The sequence below is a fragment of the Lithobates pipiens genome, unplaced genomic scaffold, assembly GCF_037356315.1.
Source record: "Lithobates pipiens isolate NorthernLeopardFrog02 unplaced genomic scaffold, aLitPip1_a1.2 Scaffold_13, whole genome shotgun sequence".
Taxonomy (NCBI): Eukaryota; Metazoa; Chordata; class Amphibia; order Anura; family Ranidae; genus Lithobates; species Lithobates pipiens.
In genome coordinates this window covers 274,108,187-274,125,243 of record NW_027507718.1, presented here as the reverse complement: position 1 = coordinate 274,125,243, position 17,057 = coordinate 274,108,187, and the positions used below count along the sequence as shown (strand labels likewise).

General features: G+C 42.7%; 1 protein-coding gene across 2 annotated transcripts in view; it reads left to right on the top strand.

The window, feature by feature from the left end:
• Window positions 1-17,057, top strand: part of MANBA (mannosidase beta) — an 87,962-nt gene that overhangs the window by 27,413 nt on the left and 43,492 nt on the right. For both annotated transcript variants that reach the window (XM_077476643.1, XM_077476644.1), the window contains 2 exons: window positions 1,977-2,152; window positions 11,598-11,708. In XM_077476643.1, coding sequence (XP_077332769.1) covers window positions 1,977-2,152; window positions 11,598-11,708 — 287 coding nt within the window. The remainder of the gene's footprint in view (window positions 1-1,976; window positions 2,153-11,597; window positions 11,709-17,057) is intronic.

The following is a 17,057-nucleotide window of genomic DNA, read 5'->3' as shown; positions in this document are numbered from 1 at the left end:
GAAAATTGAGAACATGCTATCAATTTTTGGCTGGCGGAAATTCGGACAGCTAAATTCCGATGGACCAAACACATGGTTGCATTTTCCGATTGAAAAGCTCTCATCGGTCTTTTTCTGGCCGGAATTTCGATCGTGTGTACGTGCCATTAGAGTTGCAGTTTCAGCAATTTTATTTTTGTCTTGCAATTTAGATCCAAATTTGTAAGTTTGTATACCTTCCAATGTTCCCAAGTAAATCCGTCGCCCAGAAGGCTTCCTAACAGAAGTGACTTCAGGGTAAATACCCTGCTTATATTTATAGGATAAACCACCAATTCCTATAAAAACTATGTATTTTGAGTAGCTCCTATTGGGGGATATATATATATATATATATATATATATATATATATATATATATATATATATATATATATATATATATATATATATATATATATATATATATATATATATATATATATATATTATGTGTGTGTGTGTGTGTGTGTGTATATATATATATATATAATTTATTTAACTTTTTTTTTTTTTTTTTTTTTTTTTAAGGTTTATAATGGCTTGTTTAGCATGGTGCTTTTGCATGAATAACTAAATATGCACAGTCTGATAAATATGGTAAAACAATAATAGTAACTTGTATTTCATGTTTTTAAGAAGACTATTGTCATGGCTCTTCACAATCTCATTAAATAAATGTTATCTCAGTGCACAACTGCTTGGCCCCTGTGCCACATTCAGCCAGCCCTCAACTAGAAGACTTGGTTGCAGAATCGGATTGTAAATCATAATTAAGTAATAACATTTTATATACAAAGCAAAATTTAAAAAAATACCGGTACAAATGTAAGTAGTCTGGCTAACAAAATGTCAGAGCTAGAACTTCTGTTTCCTGAGGAACACTTTGACTTGGTGGGAGAATCGGAAACCAATTTAGGCAGCTGGCATGCCTCTGCTAATAATATCCGGGAGTAAACTTTGTTTTGGGAGGAGAGGATTAACAGAAAAGGTGATGTAGTATGCCTATATGTTAGGAGTGATTCAGAAGTGAGTAAGGATTTTACTATTGAGAGTGCAGCAAAATGCTTTATGCAAGTGCACTAAATGCTAAAATAGGGGAATATGTAAGCCCCAAGATAATGACAAGATTAGCTTCTTTCACAAATTTGAAATGGCTCGGCAATGTTCTTTTAATGGGGAATTCCATTTACCCTGTTATTGGTTGGGTTAATGGAACTGCAATTTTTGTAAATTATAATTTCTTGAACCTATTGCAGGATAATTTCATGGTCAGTTGGTGGAAACTCCAACTACAAAAAAAGATCTATTGGATCGATTTGTTTCACACAGAGTTCATTACAGATTTGCAAATTGGAGATAATTTTGAGTAATTGCTCATTACTCAAAAACACCTATCAACCTCTGGAGGTTCTCTAGGGTTCCTAGCTGAGAAAGCCTGGAGCTATTTTCTCCATGAAGTGGTATTGCTGAATGTGTTGTAGTTTTGTATTTTTTTTTTTTATTTGTCATCAGTCAGCATATTATACAGGGCTATAGGAAGTCTTACATATGATAGGAGGTTGATCCAGGGATTTATCAAATTGCTGGTGTGAGGGTAGGAAGGATTTTTTTACCTTCTCACAACAAACTGCCCTATGTGTGCAGGGGTTGTTTTTTGCCTTCCTCTAGATCAAATACAAAAAATATTTCTATAAACTTTATAGACCTATGTCCTCCGCCGACCCCCCAACCCCCCCCCCCCCTTTTTTTTTTTTTTTTTTTTTTTTTTTTTTTTACCTTGTAAGCTATGGGCAGCCCTGCTTTGAAACTAGGCAGCTGGTAGTTACTTGTTGTTTTTGTAGCCAACCTTTGAATATTTGCCTGACATTCTGCTTTTGTTTCCCCTGCTTCATTTTGAAATGCTTTTTTTTTTTTTTTTTTTTTTTTTTTTCTTTTTAATAACCTCTCCTTTACAGATAATACTACATCACAATGGATGATTATTATTGAGCCTGTTTTTGATGTTGTTGCTGAAAAACCTCTTGAAGGACATGTTACAGTTAAGGTGCCAGACCTTTTTCTTGATCACGCAAGTTATATAACCATAGGTCCTGGAAAGCAGACATATGAAATAATGATACAAATCAGTGAGGTGAGCAGACCATGAGGTTTTGGCATTCTTTCCACACCAATCAGAAAAATGTTGCGTTTTGTGTGTGTGTATATAGTATATAGAGGTCGACCGATATGGGTTTTTCTCTGGGCGATGCCGATATTTAGAAATCATGGCGGTCGATAGCCGATATATGATGCCGATTTTTTTGGGCCGATATGTTAGGCCGATTTTATTTTATTTATTTATTTATTTTTAATCCCCCTTGATCTAACACACCTTTCCCACTGGGGCGTTTTAAGGCGCTTTTGGGCTAAAAATAGCGCCTGTAAAGTGCCTGTAAAATGGCTCCCCTGCAGTCTGTGTGAAAGACAGAGTGCTTTCACACTGAGGCGATGCGCTGGCAGGATCTTAAAAAAAAGTCCTGCAAGCAGCACGTTTGGAGTGGTGTATACCGCTCCTCCACCACTCCTGCCCATTTATATGAAGAGCACCACTGCCGAAGCGCATGCAATGCGATTTGGCAGCGGTGCTTCATGGGCGCATTTAACCTCTTCCTTGGCCGCTAGCTGGGTTATATGTGCCCCACTAGCAGCCAAATAGCACCGCTAAAATGATGGTAAAGAGCCGCTAAAACTTGCGCTCCAGTGTGAAAGCGGCCTTCATACGTGATACAGAAAATTTCTTACACTTAAACATTTATTAAACAAAACAAACCTCCAATCAGTTTACTTGTATGTATGATTCAGATAAAAAAAAAATATATATATATATATATATATATATATATATATATATATATATATATTAAATAAAAACAGGTAGTCAAAACTTTTGGACAAAAAAAAAAAAATGCGCTAACTTTACTGTTTTTATTTTATTTTTATTTTTTAAATGGTGTATTTTTTTTCCCAAAAAAATGCATTTGAAAGACCTCTGTGCAAATGCCGTGTGACATAAAATATTGCAACAACCGCTATTTTATTCCCTAGGATCTCTGCTAAAAAAATATATATCATTTTTGGGGGGGTCTAAGTGATTTTCTGGCAGAAAATACAGGATTTTTACTTGTAAGCAACAAGTGTCAGAAAAGATTTAGTCTTTAAATGGTTAAACTGAGAACTTCACACAGAGATGACTTCATTCATTCAGAAGTGTAAACATTGTATCATTTAGTTCTTTTCTTGGCAGCCTGCCCAGAGAGGAGGAAAGTGTTTCTATGACGACTCAGTCAACTTAGACTGACTTCTTACAGAAGTCATTTCAAAGTCCCGCTGTAGTTCTAAATCAGCTTTTTATCAGCACAAATCGGCCGATGCCGATTATTTAAAAAACGGCAAATATCGGCCGATATATCGGTCGACCTCTAATAGTATATAGAGTACTGTGCAAAAGTTTTAGGCAGGTGTGAAAAAAAAATGCTGTAAATGAAGAATGCTTTCTGAAATAGAGGTGCTGCTAGTTTATTTTTATCAATTAACTAAATTTTAGGGTGAACAACCCCATCGCCTTCAAAACCACCTCAATTCTTCTAGGTGCACTTGCACACAGTTTTTGAAGGAACATGGCAGGTAGGTTGTTCCAAACATCTTGGAGAGCTAACCACAGATCCTTTGTGGATGTAGGCTGCTTTAACAATCCTTCTGTCTCTTCATGTAACAATGATGTTGAGATCAGGGCTCTCTGGTAGAAATACCATCCCCTCCAGGACTCCTTGCTCTTTACTCTGAAGATAGTTCTTAATGACATTGGCTGTATGTTTGGGGTTTTTGGCTGCAATTCTTCCATGAAGACCACTTATGCCCAGACTTCTACTGACAGTAAATAGGTGTACCTGGGTCCCATTGGTTTCCACCAGTTCTGTGCTGATGGCTCTTCTGGACATCTTCTGATGTTGAAGGAAAGTAAGCATGATGTCTTTGATCTGCTGCATGTTTTCTTTAGTTGACCGCTGCATCTACGGTCCTCAACATTGCCTGTTTCTTGGTGCTTCTTCAAGCACATCTTAAAACCCTAGTTGGCGTTGAAAATTTTGCCTGGGAGCGGTGGTGTCCAAAGCTGGGGGGTGGGTTGTGTAATGTGCAGGGGTCCAGAGCTGCAGGGTGCTGTGTAATGTAAAGGGGGTCCAGAGCTGCAGGGGGAGTGGGGGCTGTGTAATGTAAAGTGGCTCAGTTGTGGAGAGCGTGTACAAAGTAGTGACAAATATATTGGGGGATGCAGGGGGCACAGTGAGGTGTTTTTACATTTTAAAGTTGGGGGGGTGCCAGATATAGGATCCGCCCCAGGTGCCAAATGCTCTAGTTAAGCCCCTGCCTGGGAGAGACCTTATTGATGTTGTAGAATCACCTTGTGTCTTGTTACTGTGCTCAGTCTTGCCCTGTATATGACCTATGACATGAAACTATCCTCCGCAACCTTTCCTTAGTAGCAGAGTTTGGCTGTTCTTCACCCAGTTTTATGTCTACTGCATGGCTGTTTGTTTAGGTTAATGACTGTGTTTTGGCCTGCATCTGAAATTGATGATCATTAGCCCCTGTTTGGTATAATTAATTGTACACGTGACTCCAATCCTGCAAAAGCCCTGACTTTGTAGAAATGTACAAAGTGTGCAAGTGTAAGAATTGAAGTTGGTTTGAAGCCAAAGGGTAGTCGCACCAAATATTGATTCGATTTTGATATCTCTTCTGTTCTGTCACTTTTCATTTAGAAATTGATCAAAATAAAGAATTTAAATTTAGGGAGGCACCGATGCCACTTTTTTGACACAGAGTACGAGTAACTATACTTGACATCATGTACTCGCCAATACCAATTACCGATACCTATCGCCTATGAACCCATCAGTTTTTGTCACCTATGCCCACAGAGACCACTTTGCATTTGCCCCCACAGTAAGGGCCAAGAGAGCCCCTTAGCCAGTCTGCAGTGCCCACCAAACAGACCGCTGACCCCGAACCCTTTCCTGGGTCTGGGAGGGCATGATATGGTGCCTAGGCCCCCTGGGTACAATATGAAATTGACTGCCTGCCTGGACGATGGACCCGTTGGTGTCAGTGACATTTTTCAGGTAGGTACCACCCCCCCCCCCCCAACCCCATCTCAGACAGGACAGACAGGAGGGCAACATATGCATCTGCACAGATGATGACTCACTGTGACCTCATCAGACCAACACGAGCGACACGCACATCCCCCTCCTCCAGTGACACTAAGAGTTTCTCTATACTAGTCTGGATGGATGGCACAGGGTGGAGTAATTTGAAGCATACGGTATAGCATGCAACAGAGTTAAAGTATAGAGCTTTAAAATATATACAGTAAAGTTCAGTGTACAAAGTGTAGTGATTAGCAGTAAATGATGTACAGCACAATGTACAGGATGAGGAGTATATAATGCACAATATGCAGAATGGAGCAAAGGGAAGTGCAAAATATCTAGTTGGATATACTGAATGGAGTGGCTGTGCAGTATAAAATATACAGCATAGAGTGGAGTGGTGGTGTTCTGTATAAAAAAGTACAGTATAAAGGAGTGGTGTGGCATATCCAATGTGCATTGTATAATTGTAGTGGAGGTGTCAGAGAACAGACCATACAGCACAGTGCAGAGTGGAGCCATTCTGAGTATTGAAAGCATAGAACACTGCACAGTAGCCAAGCCATGTGGGGTACAGAACAGACAGGTCATTATCTAGAGCAGAGTGAGTAGTGGAGAATATATCATTCCTTTTAGTGTGGTATTCATCAGGGTTATGGGACAAGATTTCCAGGAACAAATCTCCACAACATGGGTCTATTACCAATTATTATGTACATTTCAGCACTTCCTATTTGCACAAAGATAATGGCTTGAAGAATGAAAGATATCTAAATGTGAAAGCCAATTCCACAATAACTTTCTCCCATGCCAGCCAGGACAGGTGGCCACTGCTCCCTCCAGAGTCCAGACTCCAGTCCAGAAAAGCACTGCCAATCTGCCACTGAGTCACTGACTGACTCGTTCGTCTGTCTTGGCTTGCCTTGCTGAGCTTCCGAGTCCCGTCTGGTCCTGTCCGTTCCGCACACATGAGGCTCAGGACTCACTTCACTTGGCTTCTGAGTCCTGGGGGATGTTTTAGCGGGTGGATATCGGTGGTGGCAGTAAATGCACCATGCTGAGGAGGACATTGCGCTTGCTCAGGCACCCGCTCCGCCTCTATCAGACCCACCATTTCGTCTGCCCGCATCTTCTTGTAAAATGTGGCGGGTTGCAGGAGGAGGGCGGGTTACAGTAATGCTGATTGGCTGAGAGGCGGTGGTGGGTGGAGCAACTATCAGAGGTGCAGATCGGATTGTCTCGGCAGCTGGCTCTCGGGCATCTCCGGGAAATGTGCATGCACAGTTCAAAGATGAGCTGGTCAGACATTTTTTACTGGCACTTTTCGAGGAAGAGGCGGTCCGCTCCCAAGCAACGTCACTTCCGGTATCGGTTTCCGGTATCAAAGCATTTTTCGCAAGTGCCGATACTCTCAAAAATGGCTAGTATTGGCAGCGATATCAGTGCATCCCTAATTAAAATTATAGATTTTTTTTTTTTTTTTTTTTAAAGCATTCTTACTTTACAGCATTTCTTCACACCTGTCTAAAACTTTGGCACAGTTCTGTACATATAATAAGAACCATGTTTTATTATAACAACATTAAAATGCATAAACAGGGTTAATATCTCTAGTGTTACATGTTTCCTCTCCTAGCTGTACATATACTAGTGTCAATATCCTAGCTCACTGGTCGATAATTCGACCTCAACAACAATGGAACATCTGCATCCGAATGTATATGGCTAAGGCATTTTGAGTTTCCTCCTCCTTCAGGGGGAAAATTAACACCACATATAAGAGCCATATGTAATCAGTCTATGCCAAAATTTTTAAAATTCGCCCACCCCATGAACAATGTAGGTCAGACCCTGAGTAGCGAGGAAGCACGCAGAGATCCAAGGGTCAGCAGGGACACTAATGCCGCGTACACATGGTCGAACTGTTTGACGTACTTAGTCCGTTGAAACACATTTCAGCGGACAATCCGCTCGTGTGTGGGCTTCAGTGGACTTTTTCAGCGTGCAGTCCGGAGTACTAAGATTTTCGGTTTTTCCAAAAATCTGTCCGTCGTACTTTGGTTTCAGCGGACAATACGGTCGTCAGTATGCTAGTTCGATGGACTAAGAATGGCGCATGCCCAGAAAGGATTTACACGGCGGAAGGGTGCTTTGCTGTGTCTTGGACTTCCTATTTCTAGTCCCGTCGTACGTGCTGTACACGTCATCGCGCAAGCTTTCGACGGACTGTTTGTGTATCCGTGTGTGGTCAAGTCCGTTCAGTGGAAAGTACGCCGGATTGTCCGTCAGATTGTATGACGGACTAAGTACGCCATACAATCCGCTCGTGTGTACGCGGCATTAGTGTGCTTGACCATGTCCATCCAAAGGTACTATAATTATTAAATATTCAGCGTCCAGGTAAAAACACCATTTACCTATAGAAACCCCAACAGCTGGGGTTTCTATATCTATAGGTGAATGGATTCCTTGTCTTCCGGACAGGTTCAGTGAATCTGAATGTGACTAGATCAGTGCTTATATGTAAATTACTTTAAAACATGGGTCTCAAACTGGTGGCCCTCCAGCTGTTGCAAAACTACAAGTCCCATGAGGCACTGCAAGGCTGACAGTTACAACCATGACTCCCACAGGCAGAGGCATGATGGAACTTGTAGTTTCGCAAAAGGTGGTGGGCTGCCAGTTTGAAACCCTTGCTTTAAAATAAACTTTGTGAATAACCTATATACAGTATAGGGCTTTTATTGAAAGTTTAATGCACTGAACAATAAACTGTTTTTGTGCAGCATAAACTCTCACCAGATGTTTTGACCCTTTCTGAAATAATGCGTCATATAGAGCTTGATATAAAAGTGACTGGACGCCTCAAGTATTTCACTTCTCCATCCAAATCGGTGCTCCTCAATTCTTCCAATTTTATATTCTACAAAAGATTTAGTTTTTTTTATGTTTAAAAAACAAAACAAAATATAGTGTAGTGTCCTACCTACATATACTAGTATCAATTTTGCTCACATAATTATTTTTTTAATAAATAAAATATTCTATTGTTTTGGACTTGACCGTTCATTTTTCTCTGTATAAGGTAATCAGAGTTTGTTTTAAAGTAATTGAAATATAAGTGCTGGTTTATTCACCTTCAGATCCATCCAAAGGTATGACTGGTCACAGAGCAGGAGTGTCGGGACACCCCTGGTCTGTGAAGCTATTCAGCCTATTATTTTATTTGTTCTAATTTAATTATAATAAAGTGTGTGTGTGTGTGTGTGTTTTGTATTGGTACATTAAACTTCGGGTTAACATATATATATACAGGTACATCTCATAAAATTAGAATATCATCAAAAAGTTAATTTAATTCAGTAATTAAATTGAAAAAGTGAAACTCATATTTTTATATAGATTTTGTTAGAGTGATATACAATACTTCATGCATTTCTTTCTCTTAATTTTGATGAATATGGCTTACAGCTAGTGAAAACTCAACACTTAGTATCTCAGAAAATTATAATATTACATAAGACCAATAAAAATAAAAAAAATTATTTTTTTTTTAAAAAGAAATGTTGGCTTACTAAAAAGTATGTCCAAGTACAGTATAGTATGCACTCAATCCTTGATTGGGGCTTCTTTTGCTTGAATTGCTGCCTCAATGTGCGTGGCATGGAGGTGATCGGACTGTGGCACTGCTGAGGTGTTATTAAAAGGCCAAGTTGCTTTGGTTGGGGCTGGTGTCTCATCTTGCTCTTGACAATACCCCACAGATTTTCTGTGGGGTTTAGGTCAGGCGAGTTTTCTGGCCAATCAAGCACAATGATACCATGATCATTGACCCAGGCATTGGCACTTTTGGCAGTGTGGGCCGATGCCAAATCATGCTGGTAAATTAAATCAGCATCTCCATAAATCTGGTCAGCAGAGGGAAGCATAAAGTTCTCTAGAATGTCCTGGTAGAGGGCTGCGCTGACTATGGAGTTGATAAAACACTGTGGACCAACACCAACAGATGACATGGCTCACCAAATGATCACGGACTGTGGAAAAGTTTGTATTTCATTTGGAAATCGAGGTCCCAGAGTCTGGAGGAAGAGTGGAATGGAATAGAATCCAAGTTGCATGAGGTCCAGTGTGAAGTTTCCACAGTCAGTGATGATTTGGGAAGCTGTGTCATTGGCTAGTGTTGGTCCGCTGTGTTTTATCAAGTCCAAAGTCAGTGCTGCCAAAAGTACCAATACCTGGTTTAATGGTGATGGTATCACTCTGCTTGATTGGCCAGCAAACTCGCCTGACCTAAAACCCATAGAGAATCTGTGGGATATTGTCAAGAGGAAGAGGACCCAACAATGTAGATGAGCTGAAGGTTGCCATCAAAGGGGCTTCCATAACCCATCAGCAGTACAACAGGCTGATTGCCTAATTTTTGTATTAAAAAAATTTACTTTTTTTTTTTTTTTTTATTATTGGTCTTATGTAATTTTCTGAGATATTCAATTTTGGGTTTGCACTAGCTGTAAACCATAATCATCAAAATTTAAAAGAAAGAAATGCTTTGTGTGTGTGTGTGTGTGTGTGTACAGTATCTCACAAAAGTGAGCACACCCCTCACATTTCTGTAAATTTATTATATCTTTTCATGTCACAACGCTAAAGAAATTGCACTCTGCTACAATGTAAAGTAGTCCGTGTATAACAGTGTAAATTTGTTGTCCCCTCAAAATAACTCAACACACAGCCATTAATATCTAAACTGCTGCCAACAAAAGTGAGTATACCCCTAAGTGAAAATGTCCAAATTGGGCCTAAAGTGTGTCTTTGGTGTGGCCACCATTATTTTCCAGCACTGCCTTAACCCTCTTGGGCATTGTGTTCACTACAGCTTCACAGGTTGCCACTGGAGTCCTCTTCCACTCCATGACATCATGGAGCTGGTGGATGTTGGAGACCTTGCGTTCCTCCACCTTCCATTTGAGGATGCCCCACAGATGCCCAATAGGGTTTAGGTCTGGAGATATGCTTGGCCAGTCCATCACCTTTCCCCTTCTTCCCCCGCTTCTTTAGCAAGAAGGTGTACTTGTCTTTGCACTCCTCACCTTGTTTGCCGCCACACACTCTTGACACCATCTGAACCAAATATGTTTATCTTGGTCTCATCAGACCACAGGACATGGTTCCAGTAATCCATGTCCTTAGTCTGCTTGTCTTCAGCAGACTGTAGGCTTTCTTGTGCATCATCTTTAGAAGAGGTTTCCTTCTGGGACAACGGCCATGCAGACCAATTTGATGCAGTGTGCGGCGTATGGTCTGAGCACTGACAGGCTGACCCCCACCCATTCAACCTCTGCAGCAATGTTGGCAGCACTTGAACTTCCAGTGACCAGTATGAGAGACTGAGAGCGATAACACCAAATTGAACACCTCTGCTCACCATTCACACCTGAGACCTTGTAACACTAACAAGTCACATGACATCAGGGAGAGAAAATGGTTAATTGGGCCTAATTTGGCCGTTTTCATTTAGGTGTGTACTCACTTTTGCCAGCCGTTTAGACATTAATGGCTGTGTTGAGTTATTTTGAGAGGACAGCACCTTTACACTGTTATAAAAGCTATACATTCACTCATTTACATTGTAGCAAAGTGTAATTTCTTCAGTGTTGTCACATGAAAAGATATAATAAAATATTTTCAAAAATGTGAGGGGTGTACTCACTTTTGTGAGATACTGTATATAAAATGAGTCTCACTTTTTAAATTGAATTACTGAAATTTACTTTTTATTTATTTTTTAGATATTCTAATTTTATGAAATGCACCTGTATGTGCTTTTGCAGCCCACTTTGTTTGGACACGGAAGCCCATTAATTTGAATGGGCTGCCGTGCCTGCGTTTGTTGCAGAAAAAGGTGCATGCACCCTTTTAAGAAAGCGGTGCACGGGGAAATCGTATGGTTTTGATTGTGATTTCCCTGCAGTTCTTGTACTTGCAAATGCATTTTTACATGTGTGGTGGTGCCATTCATAAGGAATGTCAGACCCGCATGTTTTCTCACAGCAGTGCGTTTTTTCACTCTGGGTGGTTGTGGGTGTAGGAATCTACTGTGATTCCCGCAGCTACTCGCATAGGTGTGAACTGAGCCTTAAAGTCTGATACACCCACTATAGAATTTTTCTTTTGGATATATTTCTTGATCGGGATGTTGACAATATTTGCAGTCCCAAGTCACACTTACAGTAGATGCTGTAAGATATTGTTTTCAAAATTACATTTAACCAGACTAAACTCTATGGGGAAATTCCCTTTCAAGGTGACCAACCTACTTTGCCTTTAGTAAATTAACCCCATAGTCTCAGCACAATATTATATTTTTTCATTTTCTTCTGTTTTTAGAATGCATCAATAAATTTGTGGTGGCCAAGTGGATATGGAATGCAAAGTGGCTACGATATATCTGTTCATTTTAACATGGAGAATGATCATGTTTTTCAGACGACAACCAAGGTATGAAGATGTGTTTTTGTTTCTACTTTTTTTGTAGTTTACTGCTGTCCTAAGATAACCCTTTTCTAGGTGTGAAATCTCACCTTAACCACTTCCATACTGGGCCAATTCTGGCACTCCTCTTCTACATGTAAAAATCACAATATTACCCCCCGTTCATCTTTCAGGACAGCCACCATAGAGACACTGGCTTCTCCCCTCTCAGGAAACGCCACCTTCCAATTCAAGCTTTATCCAATTCAAAGATATTGATCCCGCTGCCCCTCAGTTATGTTTCCTCCCAAGGGGAGGCATCGTTAAGGGGCCGGGGCTGAACAGCCGGGGAGGCTGAGGCCGAACCTTACCTGAGAAGGGGGAGATGGTGTTCTCTAATGTGCTACCTGGTGGTTAGGGAGCCTGGGTTTCCTGTATGGCTGCATTCTGTGCACCCCAGCTTCTCTTGGGAGGAAGACTGGGGAGGTCCGCTTCTCTTCCACCCAGGGGGGCACCGTGGGAGGTGTGCCAGGTCCCTCCTGCAATGCAGCCAGCGTGGGAGCTAAAGGCTGGGCCGGACGATGTTGGTTCCGGTGGGGGCGGGCACTTCCGGTTCCGGATGCGTCCTTTGAGAACAGACCGAGGGCTGGGCTGGTGTGGCTTTTTTCATTTGCTGTGCAGACAGCTGTCGGAGGCACGTTTGACCGTCCATCCTCAAAAGGACATATCAGAGGCAGAGACTTCACAAGCAGCTCCTGGAGAGAAGAACAGCACCAGCCACAAGGTAAGAGGAACCCTGGGGTGGTGTTCCCTTTCCTATTACCATTAGTTCCACGGGTGTTTCCCCTTCCTGGTGGTCGGTGGGGAAGGAGAGTGCCTCTGGGACCCTGATGGTGGTTGGTCCTGGGGGGGGGGGGCACTCCTGGTGGTCCTCTGTGGTAGCGCTGGTGGGCTTAAAAATTTATGGCTGCTCTCTTTCTGTGTTTCAGAAAGCCACAGACAAAAAAGTCGCACCACGGTTCTAAGAAGAAATGTTCCTCATGCAGAGTCACCATGGGTCTTACCAAGGCGCTCTGTAAGGAGTGCATTAAGGGGTTAGTAAGGGAACAGGTGGCAGAACAGGGCAGCTTCTCACAAGGAGTTTTCTAACACCTTTCAGTCTGCAGCCCCAGAGCAATCCTCCACCAGCACAGCAGAGTGTAACACATCCAGTGAATAGTCCCTCTGTTAGTGGAGAGAGACCAGGAGACTCCAGAGGAAATTGAGGTGGAGCCAGACAGCGCCGCTTCAGACTCCCAGTGGGAGTCGGATGGCGAGGGGGTGGATGGGGATTCCACAAGAACCTCTTGTTATAAACTTTCCCTTGATGAAGTGGAGGATCCCTTAGGAGCTATCCACACCACTTTGGGAATACAAGGGGAAAAGAAGGCGTTATCCCTCCATGGCCAGATGTACAAGGGTCTGGGGGAACAGAAAAAGAGGGTGTTCCCGGTCTATGATGTCTTGGTCTAAGCCATCAAGAGCGAATGGCAAGATCCCGTAAGAAAACCTTTCTTTTCAAGGACTTTGAAACAAAGGTTTCCCTTTGCGGAAGAGGAGGCTCTAGTCTGGAATAAATCTGCTAGACGCAGCTTTATTTACAGTTTGGAGGACATGGGGGCACTCTCAGACCCCATAGACAGAAGGATGGACTTGCTCTTGAAGTCCTGGGACTCATCGCAGGGAAACCTTAAGCCTGCCATTGTGGTCACAGTGGTAGCTCTCCACATGGAATATTGGCTTGCTAAGGCGCACATTGAAGCAGGGACGCCAAAAGAAACAATTTTTTTGTCTTGCTTCCCCATGCTACTTATGGGGGTGGTGTACATTGCGGATGCTTCTGCCGAATCAGTGCACATGTCCGCAAGGTGCTCAGCTCTGTCCAACTCAGCACGAAGGGCTTTATGGGTTAGCGTGTCTAAGGTTAAACTCTGCGGGATTCCACTCACGGGGGTTAACTCAGGATCTACAGGTAACAAGAGATCTAGAAAACTTGGGGTGGCTCTTGAATCTGGAGAAATCCAGCTTGGTTCCCTCCCAAAAGGTCTCCTTCCTGGGCTGCGTGGTAGACTCAACAAAGCAAAAGGTCTTCCTTTCCTTAGAGTCCAGAAGGTGGACAAGGCAATGTAGGTGCTTCAGGGCAGCCATCAGGACTCTGTAAGAAAAGCCATGTCAGCTTTGGGCTTACTGACATTCATGCTCCGGGCAGTTCAGTGGGCAGGGCTGCATTTTCATCATTTACAACTGTTTATACTGAGCATTTGGGACCACAGTCGGGTCAAGAAGTCCCTCTGGTGGTGGAGAAAGGTGTCCAATTTATCCCATTGCCTGGAGTTGGTCCTACCATTCTTCAGGACGGTCACAATTGATGCGAGCGGCACAGGTTGGGGGGCACACCTTAAATTCCAGGATGGTACAGGGTACTTGGAGGAGAGAGGATGCAGAGAAGTCCCCGAACTGGAGGGGAATGAGGGCAATATCTTTGGCATTCGGAGCCTTTCTGAGAGAACTCCAGGGACAACACGTGCGGGACTGTTCAGACAACTCCTCAGCGGTGGCCTATATTAACAGGCAAGGGGGTACCAGGAGCAGATCCTTGTGGGTCCTGGCGAAATCCATCCTCAGGTGGGCCGAAACAAACGTTCTATCCCTATCAGCGGTACATTTGAAGGGGGAACAAAACCAGGTAGCCTACTTTCTCAGCAGGAAGATACTGAGGGAGGGAGACTGGGTTTTGAACCAAGACCTCTTTGACACAGTCACTCGAAAGTGGGAGGTGCCTTGTGTGAATCTCTTCACTTCGAGGGAGAACACAAGTGAGCTTTTTCTTTTTCCCTGAACAGATGGGACGGAGCTGTCAGGGTGGATGCATTGGCTCAGAGCTGGCATTTCTCCAGGTGTTCTGCCTTCTCCCCTCTTGTACTGATTTATGCAGTTCTGAGAAAAATTCAATCGGAAGACATAACTCTCATTCTGATTGCATGGAGGCCGTGGTTCTACATCTTGATGGGTCTGGCTGTGGAACCACCCTGGATTCGGTCTATCCAGGAGGATCTTCTTTCTCAGGGGCTGTTGTCCCCAGGTGGAGTGGTGGAATCTTGCAGCGTGGCTACTGAGGAGGAATTGCTGAAGGGCAAGGACTTCTCAGATTGTTTAGTGGCGACTCTCTTAAGTTGCAGAAAAAGGGAGACACAAGCTCTACCTAAAGGTGTGGAGACGCTTCAATAGCTGGCGCACAGAAAGCTCCTTTTGATGTAGGCCGCTCTGTAGCAGTGTTAGAAGGTGCTAAGTGCTAACCCTTTGTCTGCTCCTGACTGCAGAAATTCTAAGGACAGGTATCCGCCTTGAGCGTTTTCCTGGAAAAGCCGCTAGCAATAGATCCTTGGATAGCTAGGTATTTCAAAGCCTTAGGCATGCAGAAACCAGTCAGAATCCCCCCTTTCCCCTGTGGGATCTTTCTTTAGTTTTGCAGGCCCTTACAGGGGAACCTTTTGAGCCTTTGGGGTCCCGTACGTAAAATTGGTCACCCTCAAAACTGTGTTTTTGGTGGCGATCACCCTGGCAAGGAGAGTGAGTGAACTCGACGCTTTTTTCCCCAGACCCTGTGATTGATTGATTTATTTATTTTATTTTTTTAAACGGATCCAGCCTTTTTGCCAAAGTTGGCTTCTAGTTTTCATAGAGGCCAAGAAATTTTACCTACCTTCGGTTTGAAGGAACGTATTTTTCATCAATTGGATGTTATGAAATGTGTCCTTCAGTACTTAGTACAAAACAACAGTTTAGGAATCTGATTCCTTTTTTTTTGTGTTATTTTCAGGGGCTAGGAAAGGGTCCAGAGCCTCTAGACATACAATAACCAGATGGTTGAGGATGGCCATTAGTCAGGCTTATGTGTTGGGGGGGGGGGGGGGGTTGGAGCCCCTGGAGGGTATTAAGGTACATTCCACCAGGGCAAAGGTGACTTCCCAAGCAGAGTGGGCTGGTGCTTCTCCAGAGCACATCTGTAGGGCTGCAACGTGGTCCAGTTTTGCCACGTTCGTGAAGCACTAAAGGTTGGACCTGCCAAAAACCAGGCCTTTGGGCATAAAGTGCTGCGGGCAGTAGTCCCACCCTAAGGTAAGGTGCTCGCTTATCTTCTCTGTGGCTGTCCTGAAAGATGAATGGGGGGGAAAACTGAGTTACTTACCGGTAATATCCTTTTCCAGGAATCTTTCAGGACAGCACCAGTACCCACCAAAATTGTTGGCTATTTCGGAGAACACATCGCATGAGAACATCAGGTAAGATAAAGGTTAGTATGATGTATTTTTGTGTCTCCCCAGCTGGCCGGAGGTACTCTTTAGGAACTGAGGGGCGGTGAGGTTTAAATCTTATCATAATAAAAAAAACAAAAAAAAACGTAAAGTTGGCCCAAATGTTTTGTATAATGTGAAAGATGTTATGCCGAGTAAATAGATACCGAACATGTCACACTTTAAAATTGTGAACCCTCGTGCACTGGCGCCAAACTTTGGTACTTCAAAATCTTTATAGACAACGTTTTCAATTTTTTTTTTGCATGTTACCTGTATAGAGGTACAGAGGAGGGCTTGGGCTTGAATAGTGTCTCTCACTCTAACATTTGCGGCGATACCTCACATGTGTGGTTTTAACACCATTTACATATGTGGGCGCGACATACATATGCGTTCGCTTCTGCGTGCAAACATGTGGGGAGGGGGCCACTTTTTAAATGTATTTTGATTCATGTATAGAATTCATTTTTTTTTTTCCCCTTTTTTCTTTTCATACATCAGGGGACACAGAGCCATAGTAGTTTCTATGTGGGTTATAGGGCCACTGATAGGTGATACACCGGCACGCCCTAAGGCTAGAAATAGGAACATCCGGATAAACAATATTATCCTCCCAAGAAATTCTCCACACTTTATCCTATGGAAGAGGATTTCTATGAAAGAAAATGGTTGGGTTCCAGCAATTGATGCTGCAATCGCCTCAGTGAGCAAGAATCTCACATGTCCGGTGGATAATGCACTGATTTTAAAGGACCCAACAGATAAAAGTTGGAACTTCTTTCTATAAAACAATGTCTTTAGCAAGTTCAGTAGCACAGTCGGTTCTTGCTGCAATTGGTGTATCTCAGTCCATTAAGGAACAGTTTTTTGGAGATACTTAAAATTCTGCCTGATCAGCAGGCCCAGCAATGGGCTGGTGTATCAGACGCACTATGTTTCACAGTAGATGCTATGAAAGACTATATAATTTAAGCCTCATGGCTTATGCTTGGACAAGTGTATTCTCACAGATCTCTAATGGGAAAAACTCTTTTACCAG